Raw genomic sequence first — 18,466 nt, 5'->3', positions numbered from 1 at the left:
GTGTCTGTGATCTTGTGTGGCCTACCACTTCGCGGCTGAGCCGTTGTTGCTCCTAGACGTTTCCACTTCCCAATAACAGTACTTACAGTTGAGTGGGTCAGCTCTAGCTGGGCAGAAATTTGACAAAATGACTTGTTGGAAAGGTGGCATCTTATGACGGTGCCACATTGAAAGTCACTGAGCTCTTCATTAAGGCCATTCTACTGCCAATGTTTGTCTATGGAGATTGCATGGATGTGTGCTCGATTTTATACATCAGTCAGCAACGGGTGTGGCTGAAATAGCCGAATCCACTTATTTGAAGGAGTGTCCACATACTTCTGTACATATAGTGTATGACCACATGACAGGGCGTGTTGGCAAACAGTTTTTTTCCATCACACGGCATCAACGTTCACACGTTTCTGTTTACCATCCATGTTGTTCTAATCGAAACCGCCTTCCCACACACGTAGTCTGCTCAATATCAACATGGCTCTGTAGCCAAAGCCCTACTACCCTTCTTTAACTACCACCTTTCATGCATCCGTAGTCCCTCCGCCTCTAAGCTTTTTTAGAAGGGCCGAATGCTTTTAATGCTTTTAGAATATCTGTGGCTCTTATGATGCTAAAACAGATGGTTAGTAGTTAAGCCTTTTTTAAACCTTTAGGATTCTGGCACGCTCCCTGTAAGTTGTATATCATATATCATGTGTCCCTGCCTGTCTCTGTGTTGCAGAGGGTATTCCTCAGGTGTACTACTTTGGGCCATGTGGGAAGTACAATGCCATGGTGCTGGAGCTGCTGGGGCCCAGCCTGGAAGACCTGTTTGATCTCTGTGACCGCACCTTCTCCCTCAAGACCGTCCTTATGATAGCCATACAGCTGGTAAGAATTGAATTGTTGTTTACGTAAGTAAGTGTCTTACACACAGGTGCCCAACCTATATTTTATTAGACTACTCTATGGTGTTATCTCTATAGTCTATAGATGTGTCGATGGCTCATTTACAGTGTTTGCATTTGAAAAGTGCACTGAGAGAGTTTGAGATCTTAGCTTGTCTACATGCTCAATGCTCTATCTCCCAGATAACGCGGATGGAGTTTGTCCACACAAAGAGCTTGATATACAGAGACGTGAAGCCAGAGAACTTTTTGGTGGGGCGGCCGGGCAGCAAGAGGCAGCACACAATCCACATCATCGACTTTGGGCTGGCCAAAGAATACATCGACCCCGAGACCAAAAAACACATCCCGTACCGGGAGCACAAGAGCCTGACAGGCACGGCGCGCTACATGAGCATCAACACACACCTGGGGAAAGGTGAGAAATTATCATGAAGACACACGCAGCTGTGTTATTGGAAAGATGGACATTTTCTTTCCTAATCCTGTGAACCTGTTCTGAAGTTAATTATCCACTTTTCCATTATGTTCTCAGTAAGAGCTGAATCCCAACTTGAGATCTGTACACATAACTTCATCATGTAGATGGATCATGCATTGATTGATGCATTTTAGATGTTCACATTATGACCTAAGCCTTATGGTGTCATATATAGTTGAAGTGGTGGATAATTGTGTGAGTAACAAACTCTTCTTCTCCTCCAGAGCAAAGCAGACGGGATGATCTGGAGGCTCTGGGTCACATGTTTATGTACTTCCTGCGAGGCAGCCTTCCCTGGCAAGGCCTGAAGGTATACAGTTTCATGATATCTACATGATCTCAGACACACCCTGTCACTTAGCCCCCCCAACGCAAAATAACTTCTCTCATTCAAGGCCCAAGTGACATTTCAAGGCCTCAGACTCTAGAAAGTGTTTACAGTATTTAGGGAAGAGGAAGACATGTTAGGGGAAAATACAATGAAAATAGTGCTGTAACCATACACAGGAAGGATTTTCACCTCCTGAGATTTGAATCGTCTCTGTGTAAATGAATTAACAATGGAAAAACATATTCATATAATGCAGTTTCTACATTTTTTAAATTGTTTTATTTCTATCATTGTGCAATTTATACCGGATACCACCATTTAGCTCATACCTTTTGGTCTCTGCAGTGTTTAATAGATGTAAATGTCATCTTATTTTACCAACATAAGTCACTCCCACACTTTCCCCTTTGAGGTCCTCTCCACCCAGGCTAGTGTCAGGAAGAGGACCTGTGTGGCAGCGTATAGCTATCTAGAAGAAAAAGAAACGCACACCTATTTAGGCGAGGTGCAGGCTAGCAGAGTAGGAAACTTGAAAATAATGGAGAGCCGCACACTCTAGGAGCTCAGATGCAAAAATGTAATAGCCAACGTTTCGACAGCCAAGCTGTCTTCATCAGGTATTCAAATTTTGCATCTGAGCTCCTAGAGTGTGCGGCTCTCCATTATTTTCAAGCATATAGCTATCTAACTGTAGAATATCATGGTAGAACTCATATAACTATTTTTTGGGGGCTCCTGAGTGGCGCAGCGGTCTAAGGCACTGCATCTCAGTGCTAGAGGCGTCACTACAGACCCTGGTTTGATTCCAGGCTGTATCACAATCGGCCTTGATTGGGAGTCCCATAGTGTGTGGCACAATTGGCCCAGCATCGTCCGGGTTAGGGTTTGGCTGTGGTAGGCCGTCATTGTAAATACGAATTTGTTAAGGATCGGACCATACATTTATTTTTTTATTGCCTAAAATGACATACCCAAATGTAGCCTGTAGCTCAGGGCCTGAAGCAAAGATATGCTTATTCTTGATACCATTGGAAAGGAAACACTTTGAAGTTGGTGGAAATGTGAAATTCATGTAGGAGACTTATAACACATTAGATCTGGTAAAAGATAATACAAAGATGCATTATTATTTATTTTTTATCATCTTTGAAATGCAAGAGAAAGGTGACACTGTACTATTCCAGGTTAGGTGCAATTTGTATTTTGGCCACTAGATGGCAAAAGTGCATGTGCAAAGTTTTAAACTGATTCAATGAACAATTGCATTTCTGTTCCAAATATTGTATCAAGACTGCCAAAATGTTGTATCAAGACTACCCAAATGTTCCTAATAGGTTTATTAATACATTTTCAAGTTCATAACTGTGCAGTCTCTTCAAACAATAGCATGGTATTCTTTCTCTCTAATAGCTACTGTAAATTGGACAGTGCCGTTAACAAGACTTTAAGCTTTCTGCCCATATCAGATATCAGACACCGATCCCATAGATGTTAACTGACTTGCCTAGTTAAATAAAGGTTAAATAAATAAAAAATAAGAAGCCCCCTGTATAACAGCCTCATGTCAACTCAGGACATAAAATGGCTTACGAGAGGATTTGCATGTGGATGCGAACTAAGACGCGTAAATTTTCTACGTGTGACCGTTATTCCCATTCAATTACACTGCCTCCAGCTATGTATTGCCCCAAATTTGGCATTATATTTTGCTTTCTGCAAAGCTGTAGTTTTTCAACTCTACTGTGCTGTGTGGGAATTAAAGCTAAATGCGTGGGAGAATAATTGTTGTACTTTGTTGATTCCAGGCAGACACTTTGAAGGAGAGGTATCAGAAGATTGGAGATACCAAGCGAGCTACTCCAATTGAAGTGCTTTGTGAAAGCTTCCCCGGTCAGATTTGATTGGTTTCATTTGGAATGTGTTACTCCTTCCTTTTTGTTTAGGTCTAGTTCTAGATCAGTTTATGCAAATGTAGTAATTTGTGTGCCTTCGTCCTGCAGAAGAGATGGCCACCTATCTGCGTTACGTGAGGAGGCTGGACTTCTTTGAGAAACCTGATTACGACTACTTACGGAAACTCTTCACTGACCTCTTCGATAGGAACGGCTATGTCTTTGATTATGAATACGACTGGGTCGGCAAGCCACTTGTGAGTCTCCTTCATCACTTGTTTCTTCTCCCTATTCAAAGTTTTGAGGGGACCGCTTGACCCCTCTATCTGCACATTTTCATTTGTCTTTTTCTGTAAATAATCAGACAGGATGTAAATGGAGATTTCCTGTGATGTCTTAGTGGTTCGAGGGCCTTTTTTTTAATATATATATTTTTTTTACATATTCATATCTTCATGTCGTGGTCGGAGTAAAGTATTTTATGTCCTAGATAAAATGCTGTGTCATTTTGTCCCCCACCATAGCCTACACCGATAGGCCCCATCCCCAGTGACACACCCGCTCAGCCCAGCAGAGACAAAGCACAACAGCAGACCAAAAACCAGGTGACCTCCCCACCTCCCGCCACACCCACCCACCTCGTCAGTGGAGTTCCCCCTTGTCTCAGCGGCAACTGCCAACCCTCCTGTCCTACTCTCAGCTTCCTCAAGAATATGGCCTCTTTTACAGTGTTACCTTTATTCACTCCATCCTCTTTAATCTACTCTACTCTGTTTTTGCGATTGAGCAAGAATGATTGGGAACTGATGACCCTATTATAATTGTGGTTAAATGTTGTAGCATCATCTTTGAAAGTTCAACTGTTTTAGCATTGGATGGTTTTGTCTTCAACCTTTTCTCCTTAAAAACGAGTCATTGCTTTGCAAAATGCAGTGCGTTGTTCACATCAGCAATGACAAAGCAGTTTGCTTCGTGTGGCAAAATTGCATGCTTTCCCTTCCTGGTTCTATCAGCATGCTATTTGAGCCTTGATCCTACTACACTGTCATCAACATGACACATCATGTTTTTTAGACCTTATTAGTCTTTTTTTGATCTTTTTCTCAAAAAAAAACACAAGGTTTTATAATTGTCCTTTGCGGTGTACTCGCAGCTGTAATTATGACTCTCCAGTACAATGTAATGAGTATCATCATTTATGAACATAAACAGGCAACACGTTGCATAGTACAAACAATCACAGAGTTTATTACAGAAACCAGGAATAGTCACAACCATGATTAGCTCATTTAGTAAGGACAATAGACAGGAGATTGCTGCGGGCTGGAAGAAAATATAGATTTTGGAATAAAAATAAAAGACCCTTAGTGTTTCCGATCAAGGCTGTTTTCACTCCTGCATGAGGCAGTGGGCTCTGCTTTGTTTTGCTCTATTTTCCTTCTGTTAACATAGTCTGTTTTAACATGCCTGCTTCTTCTTGTGAGATGTCTTCTGTATTTATTTTCGTTTGTTTGTTTTTGTTGACTTTCTTTCCCCATTCACTACCACACTACCTTCCACCTCTTCACTCCTGCCCCCATAACCTGCCTCCCCTCCCCCTGTGCTCCTTGCATCAGTCTCCTGAGCCCAAAGGAGATGAGTCTCAGCGTCAGCCCTCTCCAATGACCAATAAGGAGACACTGGGGTCGTATGTCACGGCCGAAAGGCTGGGGGGCTCTGTACAGGTACTGCTTGCTGCGCATGGTGCTGCATGACGGTCTGTCCACCCCAGCTTTCTCTGCCTGTCTGTCTGTCTTTCTGTCTGTCTCTGTATGTCTGCTCGCTCTGTCTGCTCTGCTTCACTCATCTGCTCCAGGCTGATAACAGGGGAGGGAAGCTGTCAGGAGAACCATGCGGTCACTGTCATTGAAACCTTTTATCAGGACAGGAACCCCCCCCCCCCTCTCCCTAGAAAAGGGATCTCATTGAGTATGAACAGTCTCAGCGCTGACTCCACTTTGAAGGGATGAAGGGGCAACAGCAGCTCAGAAGATATTCAAAAAACATTTGAATATCTGACTGGATATTTCATATCTATAGTCCTTCATGGTGCAATTATGACTTGCTTTAAATGGTAAGTGATGTACAGTCTCCAGTCTCAGATTAGAAACTTTTAGGATAATTAGTAAAGCAAATGTGCCATCTAGTGTCCTGGAAGGGAATTTCACCCTTTGGAATTATTACCTCTTTTTTCCAACTAGTAGATACATTTACAATGTAATGTGGTCAAGGGTAACAGTTATAAGCTAATGCTTCAATTAACTCATTTCCCATGAAGGATTAAGTACAGATAATGTATCATGATTTGATCATATATCCTAAAAACAGACATCCTGTTTAAAATTCCCTGTGTTCACCTGTACAGGTGATGAGCTCGACAAATGGAGAGCTGAACACTGACGACCCGACGGCAGGACACTCCAACGCTCCCATCACTGCTCCCACCGAGGTGGAGGTGGCTGATGATACAAAGTAAGACAGCTGTCTTTCCCTGGGGTTGACTGGCAGTGGCTCGGTCTCACTACCTCTGGGAGTCATTGCAAGAAACACACTGTCAAATAGAAATATGGGTTCTGAACCCATTCATTCAAAATACTGTTCAAACAAAATATTGAACAAGTCGCACACATTTAAGGTCTCTAAATGTTGAGTTAATATTTTTAACATGACATTTTTTGGATATGCAACATTAATTTACTAGTATATCCTTGCCTGCAGGTGCTGTTGTTTCTTCAAAAGGAGAAAGAGGAAACCCCTCCAGCGGCACAAGTGAAGAGAAGAACTTGAAACATTCTGGTCACTGTCAAGTTTTAAATGGAAGCAACTACACAGATCACCCATCTTATCTCTTTCCCAATCTCTCTCTCTTCCTCTCTTCTCTCTCTCTCTCTTCCTCTCTTCTCTCTCTCTCAGCACTCCCCTGCTACAGACGTGTAAAGGAATGTTGTCTTTCAGACTCTGGCTCCTTTAAAAAAAGAAAAGGAAACATTTTAAAGTACCTGCATAGTAAACGGAGATTGAGAGAACGTTAAAAGCTGTAAAAATGAAACGTGAATACCGTGACGTGAATATATAAAAAAAAGATACTGTTTGAAACAGTTGTTGTATTTTAGATTCCATACAGAACATTTTCTGTTCAACAGCCATTGATCTGAGGGAACTGTCAATGAGTCGAGTGAAAGAAATCTGTTCCATAGAAATAGTCCTTTATTTATGGGATCAAGGTAAGAAGCAAGAATGAACAATACTAACTCTGGAATCACTGAACGCAACAGGAAGCATTTCATCTAAACCAGAATTGGAGGATCTTTATGCATTTTTTCCCTTTTTTTTTGTAATTTAATCCTCAGTAGTTTTCAAAGTTGACTTCCTGGATTGAAAACAAACTTTTACTTTTATGTTGTAGTGTTTCTGGAAATCTTTGTAGCACAGTCACTGGCCTCAGGTACTGTGGAAGATTGAAAGAAACAGATATTAAGCTCTTTTCTTATTATTGCACTTTTGAAAGAAAATAAAGTAAAGTGGAATTCTAGGTTTGAAATGAACAAACAAGAAAACAACAAAATAAAGACTGATCTAGGAATAGTCCTATACAATGCTTAAATCTGAGTAAGGGCCGAAATGTCAATCTACATGAAACAAGATGTCTTTCAGTTTTATTTCTTACATCAGAATAATTAACCAGGAAATCATAGTTTGTGCCTTTCCAAGTAAAATGTTTAAAGCTCAAGTAAGTGTCCTGCAATGACATGTTATCTGAAGTTATTCCAAATGTTGCTCATTGACTGTGTGTGTGCTTTATCGCTCTGAAAGCATTGTCAATGTCTGACATTCCCAGGGTGTGGTCCTATGTAGAGGTCATACTGTCTCCAGCAATGACTGTATGGGTCTCCACCATCACAACTACAGTCTATCTCCTCTGCTATGACAATCAAGGGATCTTTACAGTGGAGGTTAACTCTATGTGCACCTTCTGGGGGAAAAAATATATGCTTTTAAAGCTTGTGTATTGCGAGCTAAGCAATTCTAGTCATTGATGACGGCAGATCAAAGTTAGTAGCAGCAAGCAAGCATGTAAAGTTTTTTTAAAGACAAATGAAGCGACAGCCCATCATTGACTGAAGTTTCCACCAGACGTATTGAATGCACAAGCGTTTTTCTTTTGAAGATCCTCGCTGCATTAGTTACATGCATCTTTGCCTGAACATTGGAATGGTCTATGTTTGTCATGGCCTTACATGAGATGTGTTACCACAACAACATGCTCTGTCATCTACAGTATATACAGTTGTCCCAAATGGTTTTGATCAGAGATGACTGCATTGTGGGGTCGCGCATATATATATATATATATATATATATATATATATTAGTTCACAAGCAAAGCCCCCTTGATTTTTTAAAATTACTGTATCGATTTACACAGTGTACAAAACATTAGGAACACCTGCTCTGTCCATGACATAGGCTGACCAGGTGAAAGCCATGATCTCTTATTGATGTCACTTGTTTAATCCACTTCAATCAGTGTAGATGAAAGGGAGGAGACCATTTAGAGAAGGATTTTTAAGCCTTGAGACATGGATTGTGTATGTATGCCATTCAGAGGGCAATGGGCAAGACAAAATATGTACATGCTTTTGAAAGGGGTATGGTAGTAGGTGCCAGGCGCACTGGTTTGAATGTGTCAAGAACTGCAACGTTGCCAGATTTTTCATCCTCAACAGTTTCCCATGTGTATCAAGAATGGCCCACCACCCAAAGAACATCCAGCCAACTTGACACAACTGTGCGAAGCATTGGAGTCAACATTAGACAGTATCCCTGTGGAACACTTTCGACACCTTGTAGAGACCATACCCTGACGAATTGATGCTGTTCTGAGGGGGAGGGGGGTGGACTCAATATTAGTTCCTAATGTTTTGTACACTTAGTGTATGTTCCCTGTTACAAAAGACTGCTTTATCACTTCACCCTTTTAGGTAATATACTGTACGCTGGTGTCATTGTGGTTATGAGTCAAGGCCATGTGACCCAGAATGTATTGTTTTAATGAGATCAGTCATAGATGTTAGCTTTTTCTGTCTACATGAGGTTCGGGTTAGGGTTGCTAAAAAAAAACAGACAATATCAATAGCAGCTATGTGCAAACATTTTCATAAACATCTCAAATTGAAAAGAGCAATATAGATGTAATTGAAAATGTGTTTTACTAGACTTGAATGGAGCTCAATTAAGTGGTTAATTCATTGGGTTAAATTGAGATGTTTCATGTAGTAGAACTGTCTCCGTTGTTTTCCCATGATCATTTCTATCATAAATCTATTTGATTTCCACTATGTGCTGTCTGCTATTGAGGGAGGTGGTAGAACTCTTTTCCACTTCCTTTCCTCTTAATTTAACCCCTGGCTATACTGTGAGTGCTTTGGTTATACAATATTCAACAGTGACACAATATTCAATACAACAGGTTGAATATGAGTTTCACCAATACAAGAATCTTTATGTTTCATGTCATGATCATTCTGATTCTTAACGGGCCAATCTCCATTAGGATTATGTGGTTTGAGCTCTGGTGCACCACTTGTCACTAGGTTTGACTCAAAACCCACAAATGTATAGGACTTTTGCAATATGAAAATATCACAGATTGTAATCGCATGGTGCTGTTGATCAACCTGTATGAAGGCATGTTATTTGAGCTATTTCTGTGAAGTGAGAGGGAAGTGAAACATTCTGTATGTAGGAGGCTCAGTCTGTTCCAAGGCTATATTACATTGAGTAGTCTGCACTTGGATTATATTGGTTTCTACAGGACTGGAAATGCAAATTGGAGAACCATGTCAAATTCATGGGTTTCGTTTTAACAGGCGGCATTGAAGACGAGCACTCACTCTAAACATCATTTTGCCAGTGAATAGGAGTCTCTGGCCTGTGGGTGTAGGTTGAGACTCAGCCTGCGTAAAGTGTCTTTTGTTTTAGGACCTAGTTTGACCTAATCCTATGTTAAATCGTTTCAGCTGATCAAGCGGGGAAACAGTTTGATGTAATCCTAATTTGGCTGGTTTCAGTATTCTAGCAATATTGTCGAGCGTTTTTGGAGTTGCCTTGCGCAATTAAGAAGTGTATCCTTGGCTCGTTTTTGGGGATATGAAAGGAACTTATTTTTTTAAATCACTGATATTGAAGTGAAATTGTTGGTAACAGTTATGTCTGACCAGTTGCTCTCTAATGAGCGGTCTTTACCCCTCTTCAGGCGGTTGTGTTACGCAGCTGGTCACTTTTTGAACGACCTTTGCGCGTCGTTATGGTTTACCTACCTATTGGTCTACTACCATTCCGTGCTTGGGTTCAAGAGCACATATGCAGGTGTATTGCTGTTTATAGGTCAAATAGCGGATGGTGTCTCCACGCCCCTTGTCGGTATCGAGTCGGATCGAACAGCTGGATGTGGAGCATATGGCAAAAGAAAAACATGGCATTTAGTCGGTAAGTATGACTTTAATAATGATAATTGATTAGCCTGGTTTAACTAAAGTGATGTAGCAATTGGGTTACCCAGTAACACTATTGGGTGAGTGCACCTGTGCCATAAAGATCCAGACCATTTGGCAGAGGACATAATTCTATACTTACATGCAGGTAGGCTAGGTTACAGGTAGGCTAGATTTTCTGTTGAAAATCTCTTGCACACATGAGAATAAGAGAACAGTTCCTACAAGCTTGAGACCGTTGGTAGGTTTCAATTGTCCCAGGTTTATTAGACTAATGAAATGTCGCAATAACAAAACAAAATCATTGCGAGATGTGTAGGCCTAAAGGAAACTACAGACGATACGTTTTCTAAAGATCAACAATATTTGTATCTGTTAGACGGGTGTATTTTTATTTTATTGAACTTGAACTTCCTTTATTGCGACAAATGATGATGGAAACGGATGTTTTTCGAATAAGTGATTGCCGAATACTTTTGAAGGTACACGGGAGCACGTGATTTAATCACGTAACTATAAATTCCAATCCACATTTAATTCTAAATGCCTACTGCTTGCAAAATATATTTTTCAACGATCAAAATTATGTTTCTTTGCAGGACAAGGATTTTCCTGTATTTCAAGAATGCCTGAATTGCTTGCCCTTGCTTTTCTGGTTGGCTGGCAAGTTCCACCATCCAATTATTTCAGATCTACAGGAGTGCAAGTTACACCAAGGCGCGGACCCTGGCGTTATGTTGGCACATACAGTACCAATCAAATGTTTGGACACCTACTCATTCCAGGGTTTTTCTTTATTTTGACCATTTTCTACATTGTAGAATAATAGTGAAGACATCAAAACTATGAAATAACACATATGGAATCATGTAGTAACCAAAAGTGTTAAACAAATCTAAATATATTATGTATTTGAGATTCTTCAAAGTAGCCACTATTTGCCTTTGACAGCTTTGCACACTCTTGACATTCTCTCAACCAGCTTAATGAGGAATGTTTTTCCAACAGTCTTGAGTCCCATGCAACTCAGTTGGTAGGGCATGGTACTTGCAACGACAGGGTTGTGGGTTTCATTCCCACGGGGGACCATTACGAAAATGTATGTGTTCTTGATAAGAGTGTCTGCTAAATGACTACATTGAAAATGATGAAGGGTATTGTGGAATCTATTTTCTATACAAACTGTATAACTGTAGACAAAAAATAACTGGGCAAGTTAATGAAAATATAGCCACTGTTGGGATCATCTCACCACTGCCAGCAATGTAGTATTTGAGGGGGAACAGGCAGGATTCGAACCAGCAACTTTCTGTGAATACAGGGTGAGTGCTCCTCTGGGGGGGTCAAGGACCTAGTAAGGTTGCCCAGCTTTAGGTTTTGAAATGTCCCACACACTGGACCATTATCAATGTAATTATGAAATAATCCCAGTAAATTTACATGTAGGACAGCGGGTAGCGTAGTGGTTAAGGGCGTTGGGCTAGTAACCGAAAGGTCGCTGTTTGAATCCCTGAGCCCGACTAGATAAAATCTGCATGTACTCTTGAGCAAGGCACTTAACCCTAATTACTTGAGATAAAAATGTAAAATATAGTCATAATATTGTACAGGATTATACTGTATAATAAAAACCATCAATTAACTAATAATCGTATAACTAGACCAGCTGATTAAACATCATTACAACAGGCTCATGAAAAATGTTTTTTTGTTGTTGTCCTGTCCACATTTCTCTTTATTGTTAGTTCCATGCATGACTAACTCTCATAGGCTGGATAGTTTGTTTACCCTGACCTCATCCCTCGTATCCCTCCACCCTTACAGGCACTATCAGTGTACTTATCTCCTTTCCCTTCATATTTAACCCGTGTCTGGGATGTGGTGACAACACTCCACAGTGGGTGTGGCTCACCTATTTCACCCCCTTCATCATCATCTTCCAGTTTGGCTGGGCCGCCACCCAGATCTCCCACCTGTCACTCATCCCAGAGCTGGTGTCCAGTGAGCATGCCAAGGTGGAGCTCACTGCCTACAGGTGAGCCGAATAGACTACTTTAGCAGGAGGTAAACAGCAAGCTAGTGAGGTGATTCTTATCGCCCCAAATAAAAACATTTATGAGGAAATTAGTTGAAAGTGAAAAATGAAGGTACTGTACCACAGGAGGCTGCTGAGAGAAGAATGGTTCATAATAATGTCCAGAATGGTGCAAATGGAATGCCATCAAACTTGCAAATTATGTTTGGTATATTTGATACCATTCCGCTCGTCATTACCGCGAGCTCGTTCTCCCCATTTAAGGTGCCACCTTTCCACCAGTATTACGTAGTCTAATAATTAGTGATATCTTCTGATGTAGTTTTACAACCTTGTACCGTCTCTCTCACTGTGTAGGTATGCGTTCACGGTGATGGCCAATATTACAGTGTATGCTGTGGCCTTGTTACTCTTTCACTTCCAGGCCCAGCAGACTGGAGATCCCTCTGTCACTGACAGCTTGGGCATTGTTGACATCCCCATATTCAGGGTAAGAGCTGACCTCACTGTTTTACAAACGGTACTCTGGTACAATACAGTTGACATGTAGAAAGATCACTTAGTCCTTAAGCACACATTGGTGTTCAGATTGTTACAGTCATGATGGCTGAATGTAGTCTGGGTACCAGTCTTTTTAACTAACATTCTACTCTTTGTCACTCCTGTCATTTGCCAAAGACAGGAGTGGCAAGGAGAAGAATGTTAGTTAAAAAGACTGGTACCTAGACTACCCACTGGGCACACACTGGTTGAATCAACATTGTTTCCACGTCATTTCAATGAAATTACATTGAACCCATGTGGAATATACATTGAATTGACATCTGTACCCAGTGGGTAGGCTGATCTTGATTGTAATCCTGGATATTACTTTATTCTGGACTCTACCGATTGGGTCATTTTCAAAGATGAAAACGCCAACATTCACGATTACACTGACAGGGTCACATCTTACGTCAGTGTTTGTGAGGAAAACTGCAGTCTAACCAGCACTTTTGTCAAAAAGTACAACTACAAACCCTGATTCATGCTGAACTCCGAGCACTGCACTTAGCTAAAGAGGTGGCACATAGGCGTGACAACAAAGATGATTATTGAATTTTGAAGCAGATGCTCAACAAGGGGATTAAAGTGGCCAAATGTTGTTTCAAGGAGCGCCTCCAACGACTGCTCGTCTCTCTGGAAGGGTCTCCGACAGATCACAAACTACAAACGAGTTCTACTGTCGTTTTGAAACACAAGGTGCCCTCAGCCATCAATAGCCTCCTCAGACATCTTGCCCCTCAGTTGACAACACCCTCAGCCATCAGGACTATACCCCCACCACCCTGCGCCCATCCCAACTACTTTCTATCAATCATGACCAAAACCACCTGCCACCTGAACAGTTTCATCCAACATGCTGTGCCCCTCATAAACCGGCCATCAGGTTCATAGGGATTAGTTGATTTTGCATTGAGCCGATTACTGCACCTAGTCATCAATGACCTCATGCAAATCTCCGCTGTACTGCATTTGCGCTATGTCGACAACGTTGTATATGCACTGTATATATTCGCCACGGCAGCATCCCTCTGCTATATATCTCTGTCCCCTCTGTATATTCCCTCTGTAATCAGCCTATACTCCAGAGTTTTATGTTTACTGTTCCGATATTGCATATTCTGTATGATGTCTGTGTCAATATTCTCTTTTGTATATTGTCTATTGCTGGCAACGTCTTCTCTAATGCAAATTCTGGGTATGGGTAAATGTACTTGGTGAATAAATGTGACGATTCTGTATATTGTTTCTTTCTGTCTCTCTCGCCCTCTCTCTCTCTTGTCTGTCTTTGTCTCTCTCCCTGTCCTGTCTCCTGCCATCAGGATCTGTCCCTCATTGTGCTGGGGATCGGGGCAGTGTTTTCTTTCGTCTTCCACCTGGGCACCCGAGAGAGGGTTCCTCACAGGGAAGAGCCAGGCTTGCAGAATGATGAGAGTCAACCCCTGATCTCCCCAACTTCCCATAACACCATACCCCAATCTCTCCTCCAATGGAATCATTGGCTGAAGGAGCCTTCATTTTACCAGGTCTTTCTCTAATCTGAGTGTATACAATATAAATGACCTTTTAGGTTTTGTGGAAGTGTATTTTAAACTGTAAACCTGCTTCTTTTGGTCCAGGTTGCTTTTCTGTACATGTGCACCAGGTTGATAGTCAACTTGTCCCAGACCTACGTTTCCATGTATCTCATCAACTCCTTATTGCTACCAAAGGTAAGGCTACATGCATATAATACATTATAATGGTGCCATTTATAACCATTCTTCAGAATCCTTTGTGCTTGTGAAACTTGCTGACTGTGTAGTAATGTTGGGCTCATTTCCTTCTCCTTTTCCAGAACTTCATTGCCACCATTCCTTTAGTGATGTATGTCAGTGGGTTTGTGTGTTCTCTGGTCATGAAGCCAATCAGCAAGCTTGTAGGCATTAGTGTGAGTTTTTCTGTCTGATGTTTTAAAACTGTCATATAAAAAATCATATAAAAAGCCCTAGTATTAAGTTTCTTGTATACCCTTTTTTTATTTTGTAATTCCCCCTCTCCTTAGATGACTTATTTGCTAGGCCTCGTGCTGATCCTGGGGTTTTCCTCCTGGGTGTTGGTGGGCATGAACATAGGGAGGCTGATCTATGGAGCTGCTGTACTGCTGGGTGCAGGCTCTGCCACCATCCTTGTCATGTCGCTCTCCATGACGGCCAAACTGATTGGAGAACAGACGGTAGGAATACCCTGTATGTTGTAGCTAGATGATTTTCCTCCACTGTTGTCATGACCTTTCTCACCATGACCATGTCAAAGGAATGAACTGTGACCTTGTTCGGCAGCAAAGTGGGGCCTTTGTGTACGGGGCGATGAGCTTCACAGATAAGGTGGCCAATGGCATTGGTGTCATCATAATCCAGAGACTGCATCCCTGCAAGTGAGTAAGGAGCAGACTGGGATCTGTTCTTCTAAATATCCCTTCTTTAGTGCGGTTTGCAGACCCCAAGGGAAACCAGGGTACAACTTTACGAGTAACTGTCGCTCTTGGTTGTATACAGTTCACAAGACAGCTGTCCAGAAAGTGTGTGGTTCTATCGTGATGTCATGGTGATTGTGACCGGGGGTGTGGCTTTAGCAGCAGCAATTTCCCTATGCACCCTCCTCATCTGGCCTATTAGGATCCGCCAACGTAAGTGTTTAAATCAGTTGTTGGTCATGTTCCGCTGCTCAGACATTGCTGAAGCATGCCAGGTCTTACACCTGGATAGGTATTTCACGTATCAAAGAACCACATATTTTATAGCAATCTGGTGACGGCAGCATAGTCGATGACGTGGTACGCAACCATTGGTTGATGCATGCAACATCTGAACAGGGGAATGCAGATGTTATCTCTGAGTGTGTGTGCAATATCTGGTTATTGGGTTGTGAGAGTATCATCTTGGCAGAGGGTATGGTGGTGGTGGGGGTGGTGGTGGGGGTGGTGTTGTAACTTACAGCTCTGTATTCCAGTCTCACAGTAAAATCAGTTAAACGGTGGGAGATCTGCTCTTTAGAGGTGTTTTTTTTGTTTTGGTCATCAAATAGGGAAGGGGAAGGGTTAAAATTAGTCCGCATGCAGCTTGAAGGTATTTAGATAATATGCTTAGCTTTTTATATTTGCAAGCTTGCGCTACTAATTCCAGAAATATTTTGACTTGGATTTTGTATTTGCTAATTACAAATAATGTCTAATCCAAACTTCTTTTTTTTTACTGCCATAAAATAAAGCCACGCCTCCATCTAGTGGAAAAATATTGAACTACACCTCGGATTGATATGGCCCTTGCACACAACAGCGCTCAAACATGGGCACACTGGTTGAAAATCTCCTATAATGCATTAGCTATGTATTTCCTATCATTGTTCTCTCCTCATAGGTTTACCCAGTACTTCTGTCCAGATGGAGGCAGAAGACAGAGAATGAAACTACACAGGAGTCAACTGAAGAACAGATTCTTTACACTGATTCATCTGTGGGGAAAACATTGTGCATGTTCATAGGACAAAGACCAGGAGACTTTCAGTATACCCATTGGAAATACAACAGGAACTTTACAGCAAGACTTTAACACCCCCATATCTATCTATACCTTTTAAGCGATTTAGATTTACTGCATTTATGGGGAATTTATGGGGGGGGGGGGGGAAATCATTTTTTAAATGTTTATTTAACTAGGCATGTCAGTGAAGAACTGACAATTCCTATTTACAATGATGGGTACCAATAAATGGGTACAATATTCTACTTTATAAAAATACTGCACGCCTACTTAGACATGTCAATGTTTTACACTTAAAAGGGAATCACTTTTTTCTTCCATAGATGTAGATAATAACCCTGTTATTATGTATTGTCTATTGTCTCCATTATTTCCTTCAGATTTTCATTGTATAGATTTTGAAATTGTCAGTAACGCAGAGATGTAAACTGTTTTTGGATGATTCTTTTCAGATTTAAAATGTTAATGTCTTGTGTCTTTTAAGATTGAGAGCTTTTGGACACGCTTGCCTGATACATGGTGGGACAAAATTACCACAATGCCTAGTTTTTGATGAAAATGCAGATGAGTTGTCTCTGAGGAACAAACATTTACATCTCACTCACATCTTCACTGAGAGAGATGAGACAATTCATCATCAGTACAGTTGCATACTATTTTCCACAGGTGGGCTCCCTGGGTAGCAATTGCAATTGACCACGTTGCAGGTTGGATTTATGTGGTTGTTAAGGTTGAATTTAATGTTGTGAGTTACACATTGTAACCATTTGGCGAGTACAGTCAGTTGTGTCCAAAGGTTATGAAATATAATCAAGAGAAGCAAAGAGAGAAAAGGTCCTTTCATTATTCTCTGTGAGATGGGCTTGTTGCTCAGCCTACAGCCATCTAACTGATTCCCCAAAGCACTGTTTAGAGATGCGGTCTTGGGTAATTTGGAGGGCGGGCGTCATCACTGCTTGTTAGTTGAACCACTAATTGGAGTCTGTGCTGGCAATTGGTGGGGGGTGGGAGCGGTGGTACACTGTGAGTGGTCCCCTCAGGGGCTATAGATTTGGAACAGTGTTGTACAGAAAGCACACCATCATCAGAGGCTTATTCAGGACTGACACCCTTTGTTTTCATCAGTCCATATGACAAATAAATGTTTTACATGACATTTTCTTGCCCCATTTAAATGTAATCATACTGTATATCAAGATAGTCTACATGCCATTCTACACCACTAGTTGCTTCATCAGTTGTTTTTTTTCAGTTGTATCTTGGAAAATGAACCACCTCCTACCAAGAAGGCACATGTCACATGGTCATTTACTTGTCAACTACAGCTATCATGCTTCCTTCAGGAGGAATATTTAATCAGTGGATAAATCCCATTAAATCTGAGCTCTTTCTCATTAATGTGTCAGATTGACCATAAACCACCTCCTACACACCATCTAATTAGTGTTTAAAACACACAGATACATACCTCCAATAGAGTTAGAGGGAGTCAGAGAACAAACAGATTTTTGTTCAGTGTTAACTGATGAATGTAAACAGTAGAAATTCCCCCAGTGTGTTGCCAGAGATAAAGCTATAAGTGCTTGGTGAGCAATTGTATAAATAAGGAGGCTTGATTTTAGGACAGCATGTTTGAAAATTAACTTGGCCAACCCATCTATTCTTGATTTAAAGAAACTACTGGTGTCCATTGTTCCAATGTCAATGCTATGTCCCTTTTATTCTCTGTGGCCCCTTGAAGCTATTGAATTCTCTCAAACAGATGTAATTATAGCCAACGTCTCGGTTTCTGAAGATATTTCATGGCTTAAAACAGCAACTTGACATTTACATTAGTTCTTGTGTCCCAACATAACTGTGGCAAGTCATGACAGCTGCTTGAGTTGCACTCTTGGATCTGTGACACACTGACCTATTCCTGTGTGTTTGCCCTGCTGCTTAGAGTTGAGTACCTTGAGTTGAATTTGTTTTGCAATAAAAGACAAAGCATTGGACAATGGACATGTCCTGAAATTATGTTTTTATTTTTACTCTGACTATGCTATATTTAAATGCTTCATTGCATCTGTGGTAACAATATACATCATTTGTTGTAGGCCAGTATAGCCTTAACCAGGGTTTTTCAAACCTCACCTCAGGGACCCCTAGTGATTCCATGTATTTGAACTATTCAAAAGCTGTCACACCTGATTCAACTTTTCAACTGATTATCAAGCCCTTGATTAGGTGAAACAGTTAAGGAGATG

The 18,466-nt window shown here is 41.2% G+C and overlaps 2 protein-coding genes across 7 annotated transcripts in view; both read left to right on the top strand.

Moving 5' to 3' along the window:
* csnk1g2b (casein kinase 1, gamma 2b) overlaps positions 1 to 8,964 on the top strand; it is a 43,875-nt gene extending 34,911 nt beyond the window's left edge. For 2 of the 6 annotated variants that reach the window (XM_020499039.2, XM_031786051.1), the window contains exons 4-12: positions 719 to 867; positions 1,068 to 1,302; positions 1,590 to 1,675; positions 3,502 to 3,586; positions 3,697 to 3,845; positions 4,113 to 4,193; positions 5,205 to 5,312; positions 5,993 to 6,099; positions 6,346 to 7,372. In XM_020499039.2, coding sequence (XP_020354628.1) covers positions 719 to 867; positions 1,068 to 1,302; positions 1,590 to 1,675; positions 3,502 to 3,586; positions 3,697 to 3,845; positions 4,113 to 4,193; positions 5,205 to 5,312; positions 5,993 to 6,099; positions 6,346 to 6,400 — 1,055 coding nt within the window. In that variant the 3' untranslated portion in view covers positions 6,401 to 7,372. Of the gene's footprint in view, positions 1 to 718; positions 868 to 1,067; positions 1,303 to 1,589; positions 1,676 to 3,501; positions 3,587 to 3,696; positions 3,846 to 4,112; positions 4,194 to 5,204; positions 5,313 to 5,992; positions 6,100 to 6,345 lie in introns of all 6 variants that reach the window. The other 4 variants (XM_031786052.1, XM_020499036.2, XM_031786054.1 and 1 more) reach the window with 4 other exon arrangements.
* A 125-nt stretch (positions 8,965 to 9,089) lies between these two features.
* On the top strand, positions 9,090 to 18,233 carry LOC109902578 (major facilitator superfamily domain-containing protein 12). The gene is made up of 10 exons (XM_020499040.2): positions 9,090 to 10,116; positions 11,946 to 12,156; positions 12,514 to 12,646; positions 14,022 to 14,225; positions 14,319 to 14,411; positions 14,537 to 14,629; positions 14,744 to 14,914; positions 15,021 to 15,115; positions 15,237 to 15,367; positions 16,098 to 18,233. Exons 1-10 carry the CDS (start codon positions 9,837 to 9,839, stop codon positions 16,142 to 16,144), a joined length of 1,458 nt encoding a protein of 485 aa, XP_020354629.1. The 5' UTR covers positions 9,090 to 9,836; the 3' UTR covers positions 16,145 to 18,233.
* The last annotated feature ends 233 nt before the right edge of the window (positions 18,234 to 18,466 follow it).

This window comes from Oncorhynchus kisutch, linkage group LG13, assembly GCF_002021735.2.
Source record: "Oncorhynchus kisutch isolate 150728-3 linkage group LG13, Okis_V2, whole genome shotgun sequence".
Taxonomy (NCBI): domain Eukaryota; kingdom Metazoa; phylum Chordata; class Actinopteri; order Salmoniformes; family Salmonidae; genus Oncorhynchus; species Oncorhynchus kisutch.
The sequence above is the reverse complement of the archived record's forward strand: the minus strand, read 5'-3'. Positions and strand labels throughout refer to the sequence as shown.